This window comes from Zymoseptoria tritici, chromosome 7, assembly GCF_000219625.1.
Source record: "Zymoseptoria tritici IPO323 chromosome 7, whole genome shotgun sequence".
NCBI classification, from domain to species: Eukaryota; Fungi; Ascomycota; class Dothideomycetes; order Mycosphaerellales; family Mycosphaerellaceae; genus Zymoseptoria; species Zymoseptoria tritici.
The window spans coordinates 317,630-339,426 of NC_018212.1; the positions used below are offsets into that span (position 1 = coordinate 317,630).

The window sequence follows — 21,797 nt, forward strand, 5'->3', positions numbered from 1 at the left end:
ATCGATCAAGTCATTAATCTCGATTCCATGATACCTAAAACTCGCACTTCGAGCTAGTCTCGTCTCGTCTTGATGCATCTGTGTCGTCTTATCTGTTCTCATGTCCTGAAACTCGCAAACCCCAAAACGAACAAGCCGGAACCGTCCTCAAGCTCTATCGCTCTCAATCACGCCAATCGTACAATCTCACTCATCATCCTGCTCAAAGGATCAATCCCAAGCCAGCTGGGCTCGGTGCCATGTCTTACTCATCATCTCAACATCGTCCCTTCTTTACTCGACGGTAACACTCTTCGCCAAGTTTCTAGGGAAATCGACGTTGACGCCCTCCGCAACCGCAAGCCAGTAGGCCATCAATTGCAGCGGCAGCACGTTCAACAATCCCTGCAGGATGTCAACGGTGTGCGGCACTTCAATCTTGTCCGTCTTGTCGCCGGGGAACTCCTCGTCGCCGGTGTTGCAGATGACAATCGGACGGCCCTTGCGTGCGATGACCTGCTGGTACGCGTTGAGAGACTTTGCAAAGATGTCGTCGCGGGTAAGGATCATGACAATGGGCAGGTTCTCATCGACCAGCGCGAGCACACCGTGCTTGAGCTCGCCGGACATGACGGCTTCGCAGTGGAGATAGGAGATTTCCTTGATTTTGAGAGCGCCCTCGAGAGCGGTGGCGTGCTGTGCGCCACGGCCGAGTAGGAGCATAGAGCGCTGGTCCTTGAACTTGAGGCAGAGATCCTTGATTTCTTGGTCCAGCTTGAGAATCTCCTTGAACTGCTCCGAGACCTTGCCGAGACCCTCCATGATTTCCAGGCGGCGTTGAGTCTTGGATGCGCGGTCTTCTGAGAGGGAAAGGGCAAACATGATCATGCAGACGAATTGGGACGTGTAGGCTTTGGTGGAGGCGACACCGATTTCTGGACCGGCGTTGATGTGCACACCGCAGTGAGTCATGAGGGAGATGCTAGATCCGACAACGTTGACGATACCAACGGTAAGGGCACCACGCTCGAGGCAATAGCGGAGGGCCATGAGAGAGTCGGCGGTCTCACCAGACTGGGAGACGAACACGCAGGTGTCGTCACGGAAGACGGGCGCCTTGCGGTCGAGGAAGTCGGAGGCGAGCTCGACGGAGATGGGAATGTCGGTCAACTCTTCGAATGCGCCACGGACGGCCATGCAAGAGTGGAAGGATGTTCCGCAAGCGATGAAGATCAGACGTCTGCAACGCCGAATTGTGCTGATGTACTGCTTCAGTCCACCCAATGTCACTGTCTTGTCTGCCACGTTCAAACGACCACGCATGGCGTTGACGACGGATTCCGGCTGCTCGAAAATCTCCTTTTGCATGAAGTGGTCGAAGCGGCCCTTCATAATCTCTTGAAGCTCAATCTCGATGGTCTGGATGGCGCGCACGTTGCTGGTGCCGTCGGTCTTGGAGAGACGGTGGATGTTGAGCTGACCCTCGTGAATGTGGGCAATGTCGTCGTCCTCGAGGTAGAGGACCTTCTTGGTGTGCTCGATGATGGCGGATGGATCGGAGGAGAGGAAGAATTCGGTGGGTTGCGGCACGCCATCGTCCGAGAGGAAGGCACGGGATTGAGAGCGGTGGAGGAGAGACTTGTCGGGTGGAGCGAGGAGACCAGCACCGAGGCCACCTGGGCTTCTCTTGAGCGCGACGTTCTGGCTGGCCTGCTCAGCGGAGAGGAAATCACCGCTGTCGCCAAACTCGACATCGACAAAGTCAACCTTCATCTTGCGAGCAGTGCGAACACCAACGACCAGTGGAGAACCCTTGCGGGCGGCCACCACCTCGCCAGGGAAGTGCACACTCTTCATCAACAGACCAAAGGCGCCCTGGAGCTCCTTGATGATGGCCTTGGCCAGAGTGGTGAAGTCGATAGTCGGGTGCTCATCGAAGATGTACTTTGCCAATTTGGCAATCGCCTCGGTATCCGTCTCCGTCTCGAATCGGAAGCCCTTGGCCTCGAGAAGTGTTCGCAGCTCTTTGTAGTTTGTGATGATTCCATTGTGGACAATGGCGAACTCCCACTTGGGGTCGGAGCGGTGGGGATGGCAGTTGACTCTGCTGGGAGGTCCGTGGGTGGCCCATCGGGTGTGTGCGATACCGGCGTGGTTGTCGAAAACCTGGGTCATGTCCGGGGCCTCGTCCTCGATCAGCTGCTTCAACTTGGCGACCTTGCCAACCTCCTTGAATGCGAAGACCTCATTCTTCTTGTCACCGTCGACGGCGATACCGGCGGAGTCGTATCCTCGGTATTCGAGACGAGCGAGGCCTGGGAGGAGCTATTGTCAGCCGAATGCGGTGTTGGGGGGTTTGCGGAATGGGAGGACTCACCATTTACGAGCGTGTCAATGATGAAGCGACGGTCCTTCTCGACCAGGTAGTTGATGTACCCGAAAATACCACTGTGCCACAGTCAGCATGAATGCCCTGTGATCATCGTCGAGGCGTTGGCCGATCTCTGGAGCTTACCACATGATGACGGTCCGTGGTGAGCTGGTGTCAACAAGGAGGGTGCTTGTAGGCTTGTTGGAAGCTCTTGCGCAGTCAGATGCGGCTCAATGGCAGGAGCGAGCGTGATCGGAAGTTGGGGGGAGTAGCGATTGAATAGTGTATGTGGTATGCAGGTACGGAGGTCGTAGTGTGTGTGAGCGAGAGGAGTGCCTTAAGACAAAGGCGACGGAGAGGAGGATGATGTTGTGGTTTGTCAGGCTGAAGAGACGGAGCGTTTGCGAGAGGTTATATGAGACGGCCTACTAGAGTTTCACTCCAGCGATTTCAGCCCCCGCCAACCGCCCGCCCGCTTCGATCAACCCTGCGCCCTATTCGCGGCCTTGCGTGCATCTTCTGAGCTGGTCCCATAATTGTTCTTTTCGCGACACGACAGCACGCGGGCCATGACATGCGAGAATTGCATCGTGTCAAACTGCACGTCACGCCGGATCTCGACGCCCGTGGATGCTGCTATCTTTGTCCTCAAGCATGTCCTTCATAACACGTCTTCACGATAGTCGTTTGTCCAAGCCTCCGTATCATCATCGCAACGTTATCTTCTTCGCATTCTTCTTGACAGCCGTTTGGATACCCTCCCGGCAACGCTGCAGCCAGCTGTTTGGAGTAAAAACTTGGGTTGCCCCATGCAAGGTCCCGCGCAACGTTCCCGCTCCTGAAAATAGCCCTGCCATCATCATAGTTTTCGCGTCTGTAGATTCTTGGCCCACGCGCCAACCTCACTGCCTCAATCGTCTTTTCATGTGTTCGTGTCCGTTCGTTGGTTGTGGATGTCCTTCTCCTGCATACGCTTCCGTCCGATGCGTGCGTCGCCACATGTTGGGTGGCACGCTCCGCTCAATGCATTCCTGTGGGACAGCATTCTGCGACCGCCGTCCCGAGGCAGAATTCTGATACCCTCGCGATTCACCATGCTGTCGTTTCATCGACTGCGAAACTGGTTCGATACTCGGAACATGGATGACACCTGCTAGCATGAGACCGTGGATACGATCTGGTATAGGAGGGATCGGAGTCGCCGTTAGTGTCCTGAACATCTCGTGATCGGGCGTCTCCGCTAGTTCTAGGCGGTGTGGCTATGCAACACGCCAAGTCGCAGAGTGCTCCCCTTTTCCATATGCGAATTCCGAGCATGTGCATGTTGACACCGTATCCAGTAGAGTGACGCCGGACATCTTCACGAGCTTGTTTCTGTGGAAATCCGGCTTCGAACGGCAATGAATGGCTTTCGAGACGGCGTTCACACTGTGTTCATATCGTGAAGACTTCCGCCTTCAGCAGTCGAGCAGGTCGCCTCGAGCAGCCATTCACTGGGAGTCGCATCGCTCTTGCTGTCTTGAGTGCGAGCGCTGGCGTGCGCCTTTCCAAAGTCCTTTCATCTCGTGGCGTGAAATGACAATGAGAGTGAGTGCTCGTTGAGTTGAGACTGAGAAAAGACTGGTCAAAGTGGGACCAGAGTCTGAAAAGAGTCACTTCATCTCGTCTCTGAGCTTGACTCAGACATATCGCCGTCTCACGACCTCGACATCCGCATCTGCATCTGCACCGTCCTCGATCCCGGACTACAAGCGCTTCCTCTCGTCAACAGCGCAAGTTTGTATCGTCACGACGAATCAGCTCGATATGGACCGCCTTCTGGTGCAAGTCGTATTCCCTGCCATGCCGGACATGAAGGACATGGTGCTCGTGATCCCGTTCCCGACTGATGAGGACGAGATGATCCTACACTTCAACCCGGACATCCTCACCCGCCTCGGCGAATGAGGAGCAGGCGTTACGTCGACAACACACAAGTGTACTCTCCATCTGGACAGCGAGACTGGGCCCGCGTTCAGTATTAATGACTATATCGATCGGGTCCCTCAAACGGGTGATGAACTCGTCGCTGTGGTCACAGAGTACGCTAGGAAGCCCAAAGCTTTGGAATAAAAAAGGTTCGTCGGGCTTTTCTATCCAAGCGGGCCAACTGACTAACGTGCGCTCTGCAGATTGCTGTCATCAGTTGTAATAGGCACGGCCCTCGCCAGCTCGAGGCGCATCCAAGATCTTACCGGCACACACTCCACCGCATTACACCGTTTAACACCTGGCCTGCTTCCGCTGAATGATTACGCGCTCCTATCAGGCAAGCCTCGATGTCGAAGGTCAGCAATCTCAAGACTCACGAAGAACAAAGTGCCTTCAGGAGAGCACATACGCCGACGCAGTGGAAGATTGAGGGCAAAGGAAACAATACACGACTGGAACATGCGTTCAGTCGGTTTCTGCTATCTGCAGCAGACGTCCGTTGTGGCAAATGAGGTCGGCGGGCTCTTTGTGGTGATGTCTGAGTTTCTCTTCTGCCAATTCCTCCGCATCCTCTTTCCTTCACAGCCTCATCAGCTACCACATCACAAGCAAGCTCCCGCAAATCACCAAGCTCTTGCATCCATCAGCAGTACAAGCTCTTCCTTGTCGTCTTCAACATCACGATGAACCTCCCAAAGGGACGCTACGTAGTGCAGGTCGCAATTCTTTCTGGCGATCCGTTCGAGCGAGACCTAGCGCTAGTGGTGCCATACCACAAGTCAGGCCTGGTAGAAGCCTTCACAAACACCCTTCTGAAGCGCCCTGAGAGCTTACAGAAACTGGACAACCAAAGTGTCCGGGTCTCCTTATCGACACACAAATGCACTTTGCATCTCGGCAGCAAGATCGGGCCCATTTTCGACGGCGGAGACTCTGTTGCGGACGCTTTCAGGCCCGAGGACAAGTTTACCGCTGTGATCACTCGCAACTAGCTACGGGGAGGGGCTACGTTTGGCATCACTCATGAAGCGATCCGTTGGGAATAACAATGCAATGGCAGGCTGATCGGAGCGGACGACTGCGTCGGAGGCACTTGGCAGAGCTTGCCTCGGTCTATGACACGCATTACCCGAAAAGCAGCATTTGTCGCAAGAACATCGCGGGGAGCATCAGCAAGTCTGTATTGGCCTGCAGTTGTAGGCATTGTCTTCAGGAAAGGGCACTACTTCTTGCTCTTGGTCCAGAGTCTGTATCATGCGGCTGTCCGAATTCCCGAGAGCGGTTGTTGTGCAGGGACAGCAATGACCAATATACGCATGTGCATCCACTTGGGGGTTCAGACTCGATGACAGCTGGCGTCGGGCTAGATCACAAGGAGGACAAGGCAGAATGGTGTGTCGAGGTCCAGCAGGCACTGAGAAAGGTGAACCTGTTCGCCTTGGTTTCCTCGGCGAGTTCAAAGCTCAAGAGAAGACTCGCCGAGCACATTGCGCTGGAAAGGCATTCCCAATTGCGAGCGATATGTATCTACCTTTGTATTCGAGCGCGAGAAAAATTGTACATCTTGAATCATGGCGAAAGTCTCAGTGTCATATAGCTGCCAAGGGGCAGCATTTGACGACCACTTTGACTCAGTCTTTCGGCCTCGACCACTCAGACGCAGATCACCAGTAATACACGCCTGGTATCCCGGTGATGCCCGATGGTAGGCCGTCATACCAGGAATTATTCGCCGGATTGAAAGATATGATCCGGCCCGCGGGAGCGGAGGCGGTGTTGTAGCTGAACTGAGCGACTCTACTGGCTAGGGAGAGGAGACCTGTGCGAATGCGTGGTCAGCAAGATGATTTAGAACGAGAAAAGAAGTAGGAATGAAACTCACCGGCTTGCGTTTGAATACCAATCGTAGCCCCCGCCCCGCTGTCGCTCATGTTGAGGTAGTCGATCGTCCAGCCTCCCGTGACGTTCTCCCACTGGGTGGCCAAAAAGTGATAGTAGAACGTGGTGGCCTGGAAAGAAACAGGGGATCAAAGTCAGCGGATGACGTATTCGAAAGGCTAGAGGCCTGGCGTCCGAGACGATCTCGAACCACGCAGGGCTTCTGCACTTCGATTCCTTACCTGGTACTTGGCGACGTAGTACTCGAAGGTGATGGCACGATTGGGCGAGGCGCCCTCGACGCCGTAAAAAATGCCCTGGGTCTGGCCGGCGGAGATGACAAGATCGTCCCAGCAGGGAAATAGGGCGACTTGCGCCACGGAGTACTGGGCTAGGGCGGCGTTGGCATAGGCGGTTGTGAGGGGCGAGAGGGCGATGACGCCGTTGGAGGAAACGTTGACGCGGGTGTTGGTTACGTCGTAGATGCGAATGGGAAAGGGGACTGGTGCGGGTCAGCGGGATGAATGAGAAGGGAAGGAGAGATGTCACGGACGGGTTGCGGCGTATACGACGTCGTCCTGGTTGGCTGGGGCGCTGGTCGGAGAGCCGGCAATAACGATAGGGGTGCGGAGCGCGACGGCCGGTCGAATGATTGAGGATGAGGAGGTGGTCGTCGTTACTCGTTGGGTCGTCTGCGATGTTCTTGATTAGCATGTATTCGGCAAATGAACGTCTAGAGATCAAACTCACAGTCGGCCGCGCTGTGGACGATGGAGTAGTCGTGGTCTAAAGACTTACATGAGTACATGGCATGCAGTGCTAGTCGACGGGTTGTCCATGAGAAGTCTTTCATTAACGTACGTATGTGACAGTAATCTGGGAGTCATGTTAGTAACTGAGCATGTTCGATGGCATCGAGAAACCATACTGTAGATGTTTGACCTTCGGCTGTGGTGGTGAGGGTCACAAATACCGAGCTCGCTGGGATCGGCGTGAGTCAGTAAGGCACGACGATGATCCACAAGATCACGAAGGTAGGTAATCTCATGGCATGGGAATACTCAATACGTACGAGCTGTTGTCACTTCGGTGGTGTAGATGTACGACGTCACAGTGCTGGCATCGCGGGTTGTCGTCTGGGTAGGAGCCGGCTGCGTACTCGTGATGACGAGCGTCGAACGCGGCAAGGTCGATGCAGGCGCTGTGGTAACGACTGTCGCCGTCTTTTGATCCTCGTCAGCGATCGGATGCCTTCTGAGCAGTGGGCCACCCTGCGCTACTTACCTGCGTCTGCGGCGGCGGCGTTTGAGTCAAGGCGGGCGGCGTACTGGTTACGATGACCGTTGAGGGAGGAAGTGTAGAAGCTGGCGGCGTTGATGTGACAGTCGTCGTCTAATCAAGACTGTCAGTATAGTGCAAGGATGTAGAACTTGGGGAGGAGTATTCTATACCGTAGTCTGAGGAGGAAGCGTTTGCGTCTGCTGCGGAAGGGTGCTGGTAACCGTAAAAGTTGAAGCGGGGAGAGTTGAGGCAGGCAGCACTGTTGTCACTGTCGTTGTCGAAGGTGGCAGCGTAGAAGCTGGCAGGGTTGATGTCACAGTAGATCCTGGTTGAATGCTTATACTTGTACTGGTGATGGTCTGGCCATCTCTTGTTGTGGTCACAATCACAGTGTTGGTGCTTGCCGGCTGAACACTCAGGCTGGTTGAGACGGCTGTGGTGGTCTATCGGAGCGGAATTAGCGTGAGCCTGCTTGGAAGTGTAGCGATTTGATTACCTGAGTCTGTTGAGGAAGGGTCTGCGTTTGGACTGGAGGCGTAGATGTGACCGTCTGGGTCGACGGCGGCAATGTCGAGGCTGGCGGAGTGATGACTAACGTCGTCGTCTGAAGAGACAGATTAGCAATGTTCGATGGCAAGTGCGAAGATCTTTAACGGCTTACCTGTGTTTGACGAGGCAGAGTCTGCGTCTGGGCTGGCAGGGTGCTTGTCGCAGTTTGGGTCTGCGGAGGCGGAACGCTCAATGTCGTATATCTTTCCGTCGTCGTCCTTTCCAGAATCGTTGACTGAGTCGTCGTTGCGGTCTGCAGATAGCAATAGTAAGCAGTGTCCTGAACGATATGCAGCTAAAGTCTGCGAGCGCATGACTTGCCTGAGTTTGTGGAGACAAAGTCTGCGTTTGGATCTGCGTCTGCGTCTGCGCTGGCAATGTGCTGGTCTCGGTCCGAGCTGGCTGGACAGAAAGGCTGGTGCTCACGATAGTGCTGCCGTCTCTTGTGGTTGTCTGGACAATTGTGATCGTGCTTGCCGGACGGATCGAAGTCGCTGTCGTGGTTTTCTCTACCGTGGAGGCCGGCTGCACACTCAAAGTCGTGTACCTCTCAGTCTGAGTAATTGATCGATCCAAAGTAGCAGTCTCAGTCCTCGTCGACGCCTCTCGAACACTCAGGCTTGAATATGTCTCCGTCTGAGTGATCGATCGATCCAGCGTTTGAGTCCTCTCCAAGGTTGAGGCTGGCAGCGTATTCGTCTCAGCTGGAAGTGTACTTGTAATGACCCTCGTTGAAGCAGGCAGTGTTGAAGCAGGCAAAGTGGAAGCAGGCTGAGTAGTTACGAATGTGGTCGTCTGCGAGAAAGTTAGATTATGCTGTGCCATAGAGGACGACAATGATGAAGAGAATACCACATAGAACGTTGTTGTGATCAGCGATGTCGAGTACGAGGTCTCTCTGATCGTTTGGCCTGTTGTGAACGTAAAAGGTCAGCGACGAGCGTCCGGCGGAGCATTCATCTCTCTTCGCCGGATTTACCTGGAGCAGACGATATCTCAGTAAAGGTGACGGTCTGAACGGTGGTCACAGGGTAACTCGTGGTCACCGTACTGGCTGGCCGGATGGAAAGAGTCGTGGATCTGCTGGACGATTAGTGAGGAGCATCAAGGGCTATTGGTTCCGCTCTTACGTGATGAAGCGATCGGTCGTGGCAGTTTCTGTGGCCGTGTTCGTGGAAGCTATGTCTCGATCAGCAATTGAGAATAATTCCCACACAGTATTCGAATCCTCCTACCTGGTACAACAGTGGTGCTAGTGAAGTACACATAGCTCAACGATGTCTCCGCTGGCAGAGTATACGTCACCTCGAATGTCGACACTTGCACACTAATCGAAGTCTCCGTCCGTTCATTGGTTAGTGTGACATTCTGGCTGGTCACCAGCGTCGTTGTCAATGTCTCTGGCGGAAGCGTGCTCGTTTGGGTTACTTCCAGAGTTGAGGTCAATGTTGAAGCTGGAAGAATTGTGGTCTCAGTCTGGCTACGATCCAGTGTGCTGACAATGGTCGAATAGAAGGTCTCGATGATGGTTGTCGGTGGTTGAGTCGCAGTCTCAGTGATCGGGTAGGAGCTGACAATAGTAGAGTAGTAGGTCGATACGAGCGTTGAGACGAAGGTCGAAGCTGGGAGCTCAGTCGTCTCAGTCAGACTGCGATCCAGAGTGCTGATGATGGTCAAGTAGAAGGTCGAGATCTGGCTCTCAGTAATTGTGGTTGGCGGAGGAATGCTCGTAGCCGTGACCGGATAGGAGCTGGTCTCCGTGATGACGAAAGTCGAGAAGTAAGTCGAGACGCGGGTCGAAACGAACGTAGTGGTGACTGGGATGGCCGTCTCAGTGAGCAACTCAGTGAGCGTAATGCTGCGATCCTGCGTGCTGATGATCGTCGAGTAGTAAGTCGTAGTATAACTCTCGATGATCGTCGTGGGCGGCTCGATGCTCGTCTCAGTTACTGGGTAGGAGCTGATCAAGGTGGAATAGTAAGTAGAAATGAGCGTGGTAACAAGCGTCGAGGCGGGTTCAACAGTGGTCTCGGTCAATGATTCGGTACGGGTGATGCTGCGATCCTCAGTCACTGCAAATGATGTGGTAATGGTGGTGTAGAGCGTCGAATATTCTGTCTCGGTGCCACGAGGGAGGGTGTACGGGAATGAACTCGTGTACGTCTCCACGAGGGTTGTGATATATGTCGAAGCAGTCTCTGTGACAGGGAATGATGTAACAATCGTGCTGTAAAAAGTCGACACCTCAGTCTCAGTCCCTCTCGGCAGCGAAGTAGTGTACGAGTCGATAAATGTCGTAGTGACGAAAGCCGTGGAAGCAGGCAGTGTCGAAGCAGTCTCTGTGACAGGGAATGATGTAACAATCGTGCTGTAGAAAGTCGAAACCTCCGTCAGAGTCCCTCGCGGTAGCGAAGTAGTGTACGACTCGATCAAAGTCGTGGTAATGAAGGCCGTAGAAGCAGGAAGCGTAGAAGGCGTCTCTGTAACGGGAAATGATGTGATGATTGTGCTGTAGAATGTCGAGACCTCTGTCAACACCTGTGTCTCCGTACCGCGGGGAAGCGTTACTGGAAAAGGAGTCGTGAAAGTTTCAGTCAAAGTCGTGGTGAAGTATAGCTCGGTCGTCGCCGTGCTCGCAGGAAGAGGCGATGCGGTCTCGGTGACGGCATAAGAGGAAAGATAGGTGGAGTAGAAAGTCGTGATCTGGGTCTCAGTTCCGCGAGGCAGTGTGACTTCGAATGAGGTAGTCAGGGTCTCCACTTGAGTTGTGGTGTACGAGAGGATGGCCGTGGTTGGAGGCAGGGTCTCGGCTGTTTGCGTCACAGGTATGAGAGTGGTGTATGTGACGATGAAAGTTGATACAGATAGTGTCGTTTCCGTTGGACCTTGAAGAGTGACGGTGTCGTATCTAGTCGAGTATATGAAGGAGGTGATGTAGTCGGTCTCCCTCGCGGTGGATGGCGGAAGAGTCTCTTGAATCGTGGTGGCTGGAGCGTAGCTGATGTAAGTGGAGACGTATGAAGCTGTGAGATATGTGGTTTGGGTCTCTCCGGGCTCACGAGTGGTCTCAGTGATGAAGTAAGTCGAATAGTAGGTGAATGGGACCAGGCTAGTCTCAGTTTCAGGAGGCTGACTTGACGTGATGATGATCGCAGTCGTTTCTTGTGGCAGGACCGTTGTCACAGTCGACACCACGGTAGTTGTGATAAGACTGTACTGCGTGCCAGCAGCGAGGGAAGTTGTAGCAGTAACGACTGTGGTATATGTGGTAACGAACGTGGTAGTCTGAGCCGGCAAAGTCGAAATCCTCGTCTCTGTTCCTGGGTCTCGACTGCTTGGAGTCTCAGTACGAGTCCCGTAAGCCGTAGTCGTCAGGTACACGGTGCTGTATATCGAAGTCGTCACAGTCTGAACCGACCCAGCAGAGGAGCCCGCACCAGAAACCGGACTTCCACTTAGAGTTGCCGGCGGGTTGCTCTCCGGCGAAGGGGGAGGAGGATAGATCGTCACCCTGTTGAGACCAACATATGCCTGCCCCTGACACCGAATGCTGAATGTCGCAATTGAAGAAGTCGAAGGCGCTGTGTATGCAAAGCTATAAAGCAAGAAAGTCGCCGTCAAGGTATTGTCCGGGCCACACGTGTTGTCGCCACAGATGCGAAGCGCGCAATTGGGTGGAAGATCACCGTTCTGGCCGGCGGCTGAGTAGGCTGTGATGTTGTAGACCCATCCCGGAGTGGTCGAAAAGCTCTGGGTGGCATTGTACGTCAAAGGCTGTCCCGAAGATTGCTGTTGGCGTTTTAGTATCGCAGAGGGAGCAGCAGAAGAAGTTGTTGTTGACGTTCCAAAGGTCACGAGGAGAAAGTTGTCGAAAGTATCAGGAGGCGCGATGGGCGGATTGTCATCTGGACTTGCGACGATAGCCACGACGTACGGATCGGAAACGGTCCCGGACTGTACCAAATCAGTTGCATTTGCCATGACAGGGGTTTCCGTTGGGATCGGAGGCGATGTAGACGTCGGAGAGTCTATGTTCGTCGAGCTTGAGCTGGGTACTTCTTGACTCGTCCCAACCATTGAAGCAGAGTCTGAGGCAACGGTACTCCCGCTTGCGTCGCTTCCAGTGATGAACACGGTCCTGGTACTCTCTCTCGTGATCGTCAGCTGGTCTGTCGCTGGACTCGTGCTGATTAGCGTTGGGCAAGAAGCTTGCGACTCCGAGACAGTCACGATTGTGGTGCTGACAGATGCACAGAACCCGTCCGCTGGACTTGTAGACACAGAGTCTAGACCTCCAGGTGTGATCATCGGACTCGTTCCTGGCGCGCAGTAGTCCGACACGGTGATAACGCTGCCATTGAGAAAGATTGTCGTAGTCTCCGCTGCTGCAAGACTGCTGTACACAGTGATCGTCGGCGTGGTCAAGAAGGACTCCAGAGTAGGACAGGAGCTCTGTGGCGCCAAAGTGGGCGTTACAGATCTGTTGCCCTGCAGAAACACTGTTGTAGTGGATAAAGCCGTCAGACTACTATATCGTGTGACGGTCTGCGCCGGGAGAAAAGAGTCAAACGCAGGACATGAACTTTGCGGTACCAGTACGGTCGCCGTAGATCCGCTCGCATCCAGATATATTGTTGTTGTTTCTCGAGCAGAATTACTGCCCCCGAAAGTTGTCGTCACCGATCCCGTTCCGTCGTGGATTGTCAAAGTCGTGGTCTCAACACTGCCTGCAATCGACGTCGTCCTCTCCGGGAGGGAGTCATCGAGCCCGCTCCGTGTGTCCGTGTCGTCATGAATCGTAATGGTCTTCGTCTCCCGCGCAGTGCCGTTGCCAATGACAGTCACCGTCTCCCTGCCGGGGCCACTAGCCAGAATAGTTGTCGTGTCTCTCAAAGTGCCATCTTCTCGAAGCGTCGTGGTCTCTCGCGCAGTGCCATCTTCCCGAAGTGTCGTTGTTTCCCTTGCTGTGCCATTCTGGAGCAACGTTGTAGTCTCTCTCACCCCACCACTACCCGAGACCGTGGTACTCTCCCTCACGGTCTCTCCGTCGCGTATGACCGTCGTAGTTCTCACGCCCTCGTCTCCCTGAAGCCCATCATGCACAATGACCGTACTTGTAGCCACCGTGCCATTGCCCTGCGAAGTGACAGTAACAGTACTATATTCCGTCTCCTTGGTCAGCGCACAACTCCCCAACACCGGATCTCCAACGACACCCCCTCCGCCAGCGGTAGGGGTGTACTCAAACGTCAAGACCGGTCCAGCAGCCGTGGGCCTTGACGTCGAGACTGAACTTGCCCCAAAAAGGTCGGACAGTCCAGTGGTAGCGGAGGAAGCGTAGCTTCCAGTCAAAGTCATAGAGCCGGATGTATACAGGAAATGCGAAGGACTTGAGCAGGATAAGTACTCGGTGATGGTGGAGACTGATATGCCCATCCGGGAAGAGGAGGTCTCGGCGAAGGGCTGTGGTGGGTCATTTTGCGCCTGGGAACTAGCGGTCCAGGAAACCAGGAAGATTATGGCGACGGAAAGAGGCCGTGCTATCTCGCTGCTGATGTCGTCGACCATGTGCCGCCATCGCCGCTTCCGCCACCACCCAGCACGAAGAAGTCGCATGTCTTGAGCCACATGTAGGGCGAATGATGTTGGAGGTGATGACGGACGAGAGAAGTTCTGAAGGAGATTTCGGGTTTGGATATGCAAGGCATTCTTCGTGCATTCCACGGCAGGAAACTCCTGGTCTTGGCGCTTGCCAATGTTGCATCCTGTCTTCATTGTTCGTCTCGGCAGCGGAACTTGAGATGCCGTGTTTCTCTCCCGTGGTCACGATTGACGTCCAGTCGTCTCTGTCCCGGAAGCAGTGCATTGTCCCAACATGGAATCTCGCACTTGAGAGCGAGACCAATCCTAATGCCAAGATCTTGCGCGAAGAATGTACTCATTGGGAATCGACCGTTCTGCTGTCCTGTTACGCGCGAAGTCTTCTCGGGGAGCGAGGGTGATACAGAGCTGGCTCCGACCGGAATTTGTGTCCTCGTTGAAAGTCAGCAGAAAATGACGGCAATGTAACTTGCGCAAAAGAAAACGTACCCACCATCCGCTCAACCAGTCCAACAACCCTTGAAAATGTTCATATCATTACTCTATTTACCATCCACATACCACGTTCAAGTCGTATCATCATCAAATCAGCAGAAGAACTTATACACCCTCTTCCACCTCGGCCACTCCTTCCTCTCCGCCTTCTCCTCCTCAATCAGCTCCGCCACATTCAACTCCCTCAACCCCGTATGCAAATCCATATTGTAACTCCTGACCATGCGTGTGCGATACCAAAACTTGTACGCCACATAACAAATCACCACCACCGGCGCCGCGAGGTACGCCTGGAAGAACGACTTTACCCGTGCCGCGGCCGTCATGGCTTCAAATCCGATCGGCCAAGCACCCGTCCAGAATTGCACCACAAGAACGATGATGTTGAAGAGGAATCCGATCCAGGATCCGATCACGCCGGGCTGAGAGCGGAAAGCCAGTTCTTCGAGGGTGTGGCCTTGGCGTTTCCAGCCTGCGCGAAAACGGATGTGGGCCAGGCAGATGGAGGCCCAGGTGAAGATAGAGGAAAGACCGGAGAGGGCGAGCATCCAATTGAACGCTTCGCCTTTGAAGTCCGAACCGGCGAAGAATGCGAGAAGCCCGATCACGGCGCCGAGGGCGACGGCGACGATAGGTCGGCCTTTGCGGTCGATGTAGCCGAGGATCTTTGGGGCTTGGTTTTGGTCGGCAAGGGCGGCGAGTGTTCGTGAAGAGCCGTAGACGGAGGAGTTGCCGACGGAGAGGACGGCGATCATGATTACGCCGTTGAAGACCGAGGGGAGGCCGGATATGCCGGCGTTAACGATGGAGATAACGAAGGGCGAGGCTTTCGCGTCGGCGGTAGAGGTGCCGGACAGGAGGCGAGGGTCGTCGTAGGGGACCAGGAGGCCCACGATGGCAAGGGATATAATGTAGAAGAGGGCGATGCGCCAGAAGACTTGTTTGACGGCGGTGGGGAGGGATTTCCGAGGGTTGGCGGTTTCGGCAGCGGCAAGACCGACGAGTTCGGTGCCGGCGAAGGCGAAGGCTGCGGTTACGAAGACGGAGCAGAGGCCTTTGAAGCCGTTGTGGAAGGCGCCTGGGTCGTGCCAGTAGCGAGTACCGATTGCTTCTCCGTTGGGTCCGCCGCCGAGGTTGAGTATTATTCCGAGGAGACAGTAGCCCACGACGGCGACTATCTTGAGAATGGAGAAGACGAATTCGGCTTCGCCGTAGCCTTTGACGCCGAAGAGGTTGATGCCGATGATGAGGATGAGGAAGATGGTGACCCACGCGTTGTTGTTGATTCTGCCTTCGGTCCAGTATTCGATGGTAATGGTCGCGGCGACGATTTCGAGGGGTAGGACGACGAGCCACTGCATGGCGTAGCTGATGAAGTGGTTAGTGAGGAGATCAAAAGTGGTGGTGATTTTCTGCAAAAACTCACTTCCAACCCATGGCAAAACCCCACGCCGGGTCAAGGAAGCGTGTCGAGTATGCTGAGAAGGAACCAGCGACTGGGTATAGCACGGCCATCTCGCCCAGAGCATGAACAGTGGTGTACATCATGAGCCCAACAAGTCCAAAAGCGATAAGCACAGATGCCGGGCCGCCATTCGCCAGCGCCTGACCAGAACCCACGAACAATCCAGTACCAATCGAACCACCAATAGCAATCATCTGAAGATGTCGACCTTTGAGCCCACGTTGGAGCATCGAGCTAGAGACGGCAGCATTCGCCTCCTCGACATCAAATACGCGTCCATCTGCGCCGACCACGCCTTTGGGTGTTGCATGGGCATTTCGGTCTCGTTGAAAACTGTCGAGGATTCGCATTCGCCATGGTCGACTTGCGCTGAGGGTTTGACCATATTCGGGGAGTTCGTGGGAGACGTCGGATGAGTAGTCCATGACTTTGTCGATGCGTTTGTTGTCGCCCATGGTCTATTCGGAGGTGTGCGGATGAGATGGAGGAGGAGGAGAAGAGGGAGAAGGTCGTGCTCGATCGGGATATTCGTGAAAGGAGATGAAGGTACCGGCAGCTAGCGGTCGGTGAAAGTCTTCTAAGACATCTGGAGCAGCATGATAAGGACTGTGCGGGTTTGATACGGAGAGGTTTGTCGCAGATCCGTCGGGTGGGCGCGTGGCGGCAACGAGTGGGGATATGGAGGAGAGTGAAGTGTCGCGGGAGAGGAGAAGTTTGATGCAACACTCGGCCAGAAGTGACAGAATCTCCTGTTCCTGTGATGTTCCTCCAGACCCAGCCCAGCCCAGCACCCGCGAATCAAAACGCCGCGACAGGCATATACAGTACCTATCCGTCTGGGAGTGTTGGTGGAGACTGCAGACTGCAGAGAGAGCATTTGGCCCCGACTGCTCGTTGGCTGCAGCCCGCTAGAACTAGGACTAGAACTAGATTCGCCCTTCCTTGCCCGGCCTCGGCTTCCGCGATCCGGCACGTGTCGCCCGCTTCCACTCAAGTCTCACTCCTTCTGTCCTTCCTTCCACTCCTCCTTTGAAATGTGATCAAATCTCCATGTCCATGCATTCGACATCACATTGGTCGTCTCAATGTCGACCACAGTCCTCCGCGATATCGGCAGAACGACTCGAGCTGACCAGTGACCACGCAAGATGGAATCTCACGTCCTGCGTCTCTACCACGATCTCACCGACCACAACGGATGACGAATTCTCCTTCCTGCAGACGGGACGTCTCCACTCTACCATCGCACAGCATCACACCAGCTGGCCAGGGATGCCAAATTCGAACGTGTCACCAGAAAATCGCTCTATTGAAGCGTTGCCACACTCTGTGGAGAAGAACCGAAGCGGGAAAATAAACATCCTTCTGCCCGATGGGTGGGTTATCATCGTCAAAGGACGCGGTTGATCTTCGCGAATCTGCACACCGCCGATCGACAACATATGACAGATGTGATTGAATCGAACGAGCTGAAAACAGTTTCCGCAAGTCTCAATATCGCACCGGTCGGAACGCAAACGCGAAACCGCCCTCTTCCTCCCACCACTTCATCCCTCCCGTCCACCACGAGGCGTCACACTTTTTTCCAAGTTCTAGAAAAAGCCTCCCGCTTCCCTGCACATCGCATCCCTTGTCCGTGCCTCCATCGTCCCACCACACTTCCTTCATGATTTCCGCATCTGCCGCCACTGGGCGCCGAGGAAGAGCAACACCCTGGTATGTGGCACCGTGAAAGGATGCTCGGCGCCGAGGGCGAGTGCTTAGACTGGTGGGTACGATCGCATCGGGAGTTTGCTTGAATTGACTCGGACTTCTTGCTGCTTGCTGCATGCTGCATTTACAATGTTTGCTGCAAGCGTGTCGACCGTATGGTACGGAAAATCAGTACCTTGCAGATCCATCGAAATCTTGAAACGCACGCGAGGAGATGGGTGAACCGTGGAGGTCCGAGCCACGTTTTGCGTCCATTGTACCCGCACGAGGCCTTTGCGTGGAAATATAGGACTGAGGATTGCGCTTTTAATCATCACATGAGGTCGGACAAACAGTTTCATCGAGCTGGCCAAACCCTCATCATCGAGCGTAGTTTTCACCGACGAGATGCACTTCACGAGGACGGCTACGGGAGATTGAACATACACAAAAGGTAGGGATCTCAGCCTTTAGTACACACCACTTTCATCACTTTCGAATTCTGTTCAAGTCGTAACGCTCATTCCGTTTCATCTTGTAGCTGGTGATCGCAATGCAAGCTCTGTCATCGTCATCTTTCCACAACGTACGTCAAGTCGTTCAATTCGTTCAAGTCGTTCAATACCCTCCTCGCAACCGGCCATCGTCAAGCACAAACAGCACTGATCATCCTCCTAGCAGCACAGACCATCGGAGACCGCCCGTGTCCGCGCTGGATCCCAAGTCGTCACTGCACGAAGCAGTCGGATTGTGCAAATGGACTGCCTGATCCCGTCACTGGTCCAAAGCAAATCGAAGTCCCGCCACCAGGACTCCGAGACACCGGTCATATTCTCCATGCCTCAATAGCAGCAAGAATACGTATCAAGTCCTCGGCAAGCCAAGGAACGGCACCAAAAACCTGGCAGTCAAGCGCGTCGTATAAAGACACTGATTCTCGGCCGCGAATGGCACTTCTTCGCGGAAATGGAGATGATCCTCTGTGGATAATTGTCAGCATCGCCCTCAATCACACAGAAACAGCAAAAGAAAAACATACCTCGATCCTCGACCAACATCCTCAACTCCCTCAAAAACTCTCCACCCACTCCATCAACCCTCGGCGTCCCCGGTCCAAAGTCCCCATCAACACCCCACTTCTTATCGCGATACTTGCACTGAAAGAGTCCCACCAACAATCGAAACCGCTCGTCGATCCTCTCACACGCATTCCTCGCTTCCGTCTCCGCTTCCTTTCGATCCGCGTTATCCCTCCTGACCTTCGAGTCCGCTTGGAGCATGAGCGTGCGTTGGACTTCTTCTAGACTCATTGCGAAGCCCAGCATGACGAGGAATGAGGGAAGGAAAGTGGTCGACTTTGAGCCCGCCGTGTGGAGGGTCTGTTGGAGCCATTTGAGGAGTTTGGTGGACAGGGTGAGGCGGAGGATGGAGAAGAAGAATTTGAGTTGGCGATTGGCGAGGCGAGGGGAGGTGAACTCTGGGAGGGAGGCGGGATGTGGGGAGGGGGTATGTTGGAGATTGGAGAGGAGTGTTGGGAGGGTGGACGGGGAGACGGCTAGGGTGTGGCCCATGATGTGAGTCACGAGTTGGAGGCGGAGGATGAGTCGGAGGAGGGGTTTGAGCTGGTGAGGGCGGGTCAGCGTTGGGGATTGGGAAGAGAGGAATTGCAAAGGGGATCGAGACTCACAGTTTCGTCGGTGGTGGTCATGTAGAGTTTGCACATCAAGTCCAGCACGCCAGCTTGGAAGAATTCGGGATCGGTCTGGCATTCTTCTTCGTAGAAACACCACGCAAAGTCCCAGAGATGGTCCGGATGGAGGAGTTCGTCGAGGTAATTTTCCATGTGCGTCTCGTCGCTGGTGTCGATCTTCAGTAGCCCATATGGTGGAGCGTAATTGAACGTCGACGCCATTTGATGATCTCGAGTGTGATATTGTAGTTGGGAGAGCAGTTCATCTGACCGCGGCTCAAACTCGTAGACTTTCCAGCGGAGTGGGGGACCGTAGCCAGAGTGTAGATGGATGTCGATGCTGTTGGTGAGGTTCCACTGACGGACTTCGCGAGCGACAGTGTCCTCGATGGATTGCTTTTGGAAAAGGTAAGTCATAGAGGCTATGTAGGAGACGATTCGTTAGTCTTGTGGCAGATATCATGGGGCATGCTCAATCTTACGGGGCAAGAAATCGTGCACAAAGTCTGGCAACTTCGACCGATCGCAGTCGAAAAAGTATGTTTGACCGCGCTGCGACTGCATCGTACATCGCGTGCATGGATCTCCGTGGTCGCACTACTTTGGTCAGCATGTAATAGTCTACTCGCTAGCTAGATGTTCATCTTACCGGATCTCTCTGCAGCGCACAACGCCAGCACGCACCGATCTTTCGCAGTAAAGTTGTCTTCGCACGAGTCTTCTCTGGGAGATGTTCACCCTTGACTCGGCCTCCTTTCTTTACTCCACCAGGAACTGCTCGCTTGGAGGAGCTTGGACCGGCGGGTTTTGTGGCATTCGACTGACGGCGGTCGCGAAGTGCTTTTACTGCAGCAGACGCAGCGACTTCATCTTCTGCTTGTGGTCTGACCGTATTACGACTGCTGGCTGCTGCTGGTTTCGCTTCGGCTTTCTCATGTGACAGCTGTCGAGCGGGCTGTTGTTGTGGGATGCTTGCGGCTGCTGGCGTCCGAAGGTGAGGATCCTCGCATGGTGGCGAGACGTGCAAGTTCGCTAGAGCCATGGCCTGGAGGTACTGCTCGTATGCATGATATTGAGATGACAGTCTTGGCTGTGGAGTAGGCGTCATACCCATGGCATTATTGTTTGGTGTATCGGTGTTCTGATAGGAGTCGTGGTGGGTGTAATTGGAGGTATTCCATACTGGCGTAGGCTGTGGACGGAACGATGACACCTGCTGCGGTGGTGGTGTAGGGTGACCATACGGACTCGGCAGGTCTATCGCATGGTCGAACGGTCGAATTGGCAGATATTGCGCTGAAGACCCTGATGTAGGGTTTGACATATCGAAAGCGCCGACATTCGACATCAAGTCATTGGCCATATTGTTGTATAATGTCACATCACCTGAAGCGGCGAATGATCCAAATTGAGAGCCATGTCGAGAGCTCATGCCATTGCTGTTGCTCGATGAGTATGATGATGTATGCCATTGCTGATGGAAAGCGTTGGGCGGCTGTGCCTGTTGATACTGATGCTCATTCGAAGAGCGCCCAAATTGTCGAGACGGCTGGATTGGGCGTGAAATCGTGGGAGACCGCTGATTCTGCTGTCGCTGTGGCTGCTGATCCATCATCGGGTATTGACCGCCCATCGATGCGCCGCCGTGAAGTCCAACGTGAACAAAGTCATCGAGCTGACTGAAGCTGCTCATGGGCGAAGTGGAAGAGACGACGTCAGAGTCACTCCCGTCAACACCGCCATTTTCAAGGATGGATGAGCTGGGAGTGTAGATCAAGGGAACATCGCCGGGCGAAAGTGAGTTGCCACTAACACTGCCTGGATGGTCTCGGCTTGGCGGAGATTGTGGTACTGCGCTCGAGAGTGGTAAGGATGAAGCATCATCGTTCTGTTGGTGCACCAGGGTTGCGAACGAGATGTTACCCTCGCTGTCGAGTGGGAATGCGGTCATGTCGTCGAACCAGGAGAGATCAAGATCGCCCTCGTTGGTAAAGTGGTTGTTCTCGAACGCAAAGGGATCGTAGCCCGAGGGCATGAAAGCCATGGCCGCGGGTGCCATGGCCGATATGAGGGATCTCTCTCTGATCCTGATCGGGACCGGTATAGACAGCCTGATTATGCGGAAGGTTCTGAGCCGGTCAGTCGCAGGTGGGTCAGCGGATTGGCAATATTGGCTGAGAAGATCTCGCTTCCAAGTCGAGTGAGTCGAATACGAGGGCGATGGCAAGGCGGTAGCAGACAGAGTCCGATGTGTAGGAAGATCCCGCCGCGGGCCTTGCGGGTATGGAAGGGGAAGCAGACGTGAGAGGGCCTGGATATGGCGCTAAGGAAGAACCGGTGAAGGCGCGAAGCTGAGAATGACACCGGTCTCAAGCGCGAGAATGGAAAGGATCGCGTGTGACAGAGCAAAGCGCTAGATGTGCTGCGCCTCTTTGAGGATTGAATGGATGCTCTTCGACTTCGAGGACAGCAAGTGACGTTGGATGTTAGTAAGGATAGAAGCACGCGGGCGGGCAAGCAGTAAGATGGAGACGGGAGGATGCAGGCAGGACTGGACTGGCATGCCCCTCATCTCTCTGCGAGTGACTCTCGCTTGCACGAGGCGAGGAGGCTGAGCTCACCTGCGACTGGCTGGCACACGAGGGTTCCACCAACATATAAGCTGCACTATCTGCATGTTTTGACGTGAGGCCGCCCTCGATCTCTCTTCCATTCTCCCTCGCAGACGGGAGGTAACGGCCATGCTCTCTGCGAAGGAGTCGGTGCATGACCGCGCCGAACTCCCCGCCCCGGCGAGCATCCATCACCAGGCCATTGTATTTCTG

At 54.5% G+C, this 21,797-nt stretch overlaps 3 protein-coding genes across 3 annotated transcripts; all 3 read right to left on the bottom strand.

Annotated features, from left to right (window-relative positions):
* Positions 1–273: 273 nt before the first annotated feature.
* On the bottom strand, positions 274–2,719 carry MYCGRDRAFT_110076 (uncharacterized protein; the record flags this gene model as incomplete). Its single annotated transcript, XM_003851232.1, has 3 exons — positions 274–2,294; positions 2,357–2,427; positions 2,495–2,719. The coding sequence occupies 3 exons, from the start codon at positions 2,497–2,499 to the stop codon at positions 274–276; spliced, it is 2,097 nt and encodes a 698-aa protein (XP_003851280.1).
* Positions 2,720–14,217: 11,498 nt separating this feature from the next.
* On the bottom strand, positions 14,218–16,015 carry MYCGRDRAFT_86730 (uncharacterized protein; the record flags this gene model as incomplete). The annotated part of the gene is made up of 2 exons (XM_003851231.1): positions 14,218–15,493; positions 15,552–16,015. 2 exons carry the CDS (start codon positions 16,013–16,015, stop codon positions 14,218–14,220), a joined length of 1,740 nt encoding a protein of 579 aa, XP_003851279.1.
* A 2,131-nt stretch (positions 16,016–18,146) lies between these two features.
* MYCGRDRAFT_110078 (uncharacterized protein) lies at positions 18,147–21,031 on the bottom strand (the record flags this gene model as incomplete). The annotated part of the gene is made up of 4 exons (XM_003851230.1): positions 18,147–18,262; positions 18,322–18,904; positions 18,970–19,368; positions 19,622–21,031. The coding sequence occupies 4 exons, from the start codon at positions 21,029–21,031 to the stop codon at positions 18,147–18,149; spliced, it is 2,508 nt and encodes an 835-aa protein (XP_003851278.1).
* Positions 21,032–21,797: the final 766 nt, after the last annotated feature.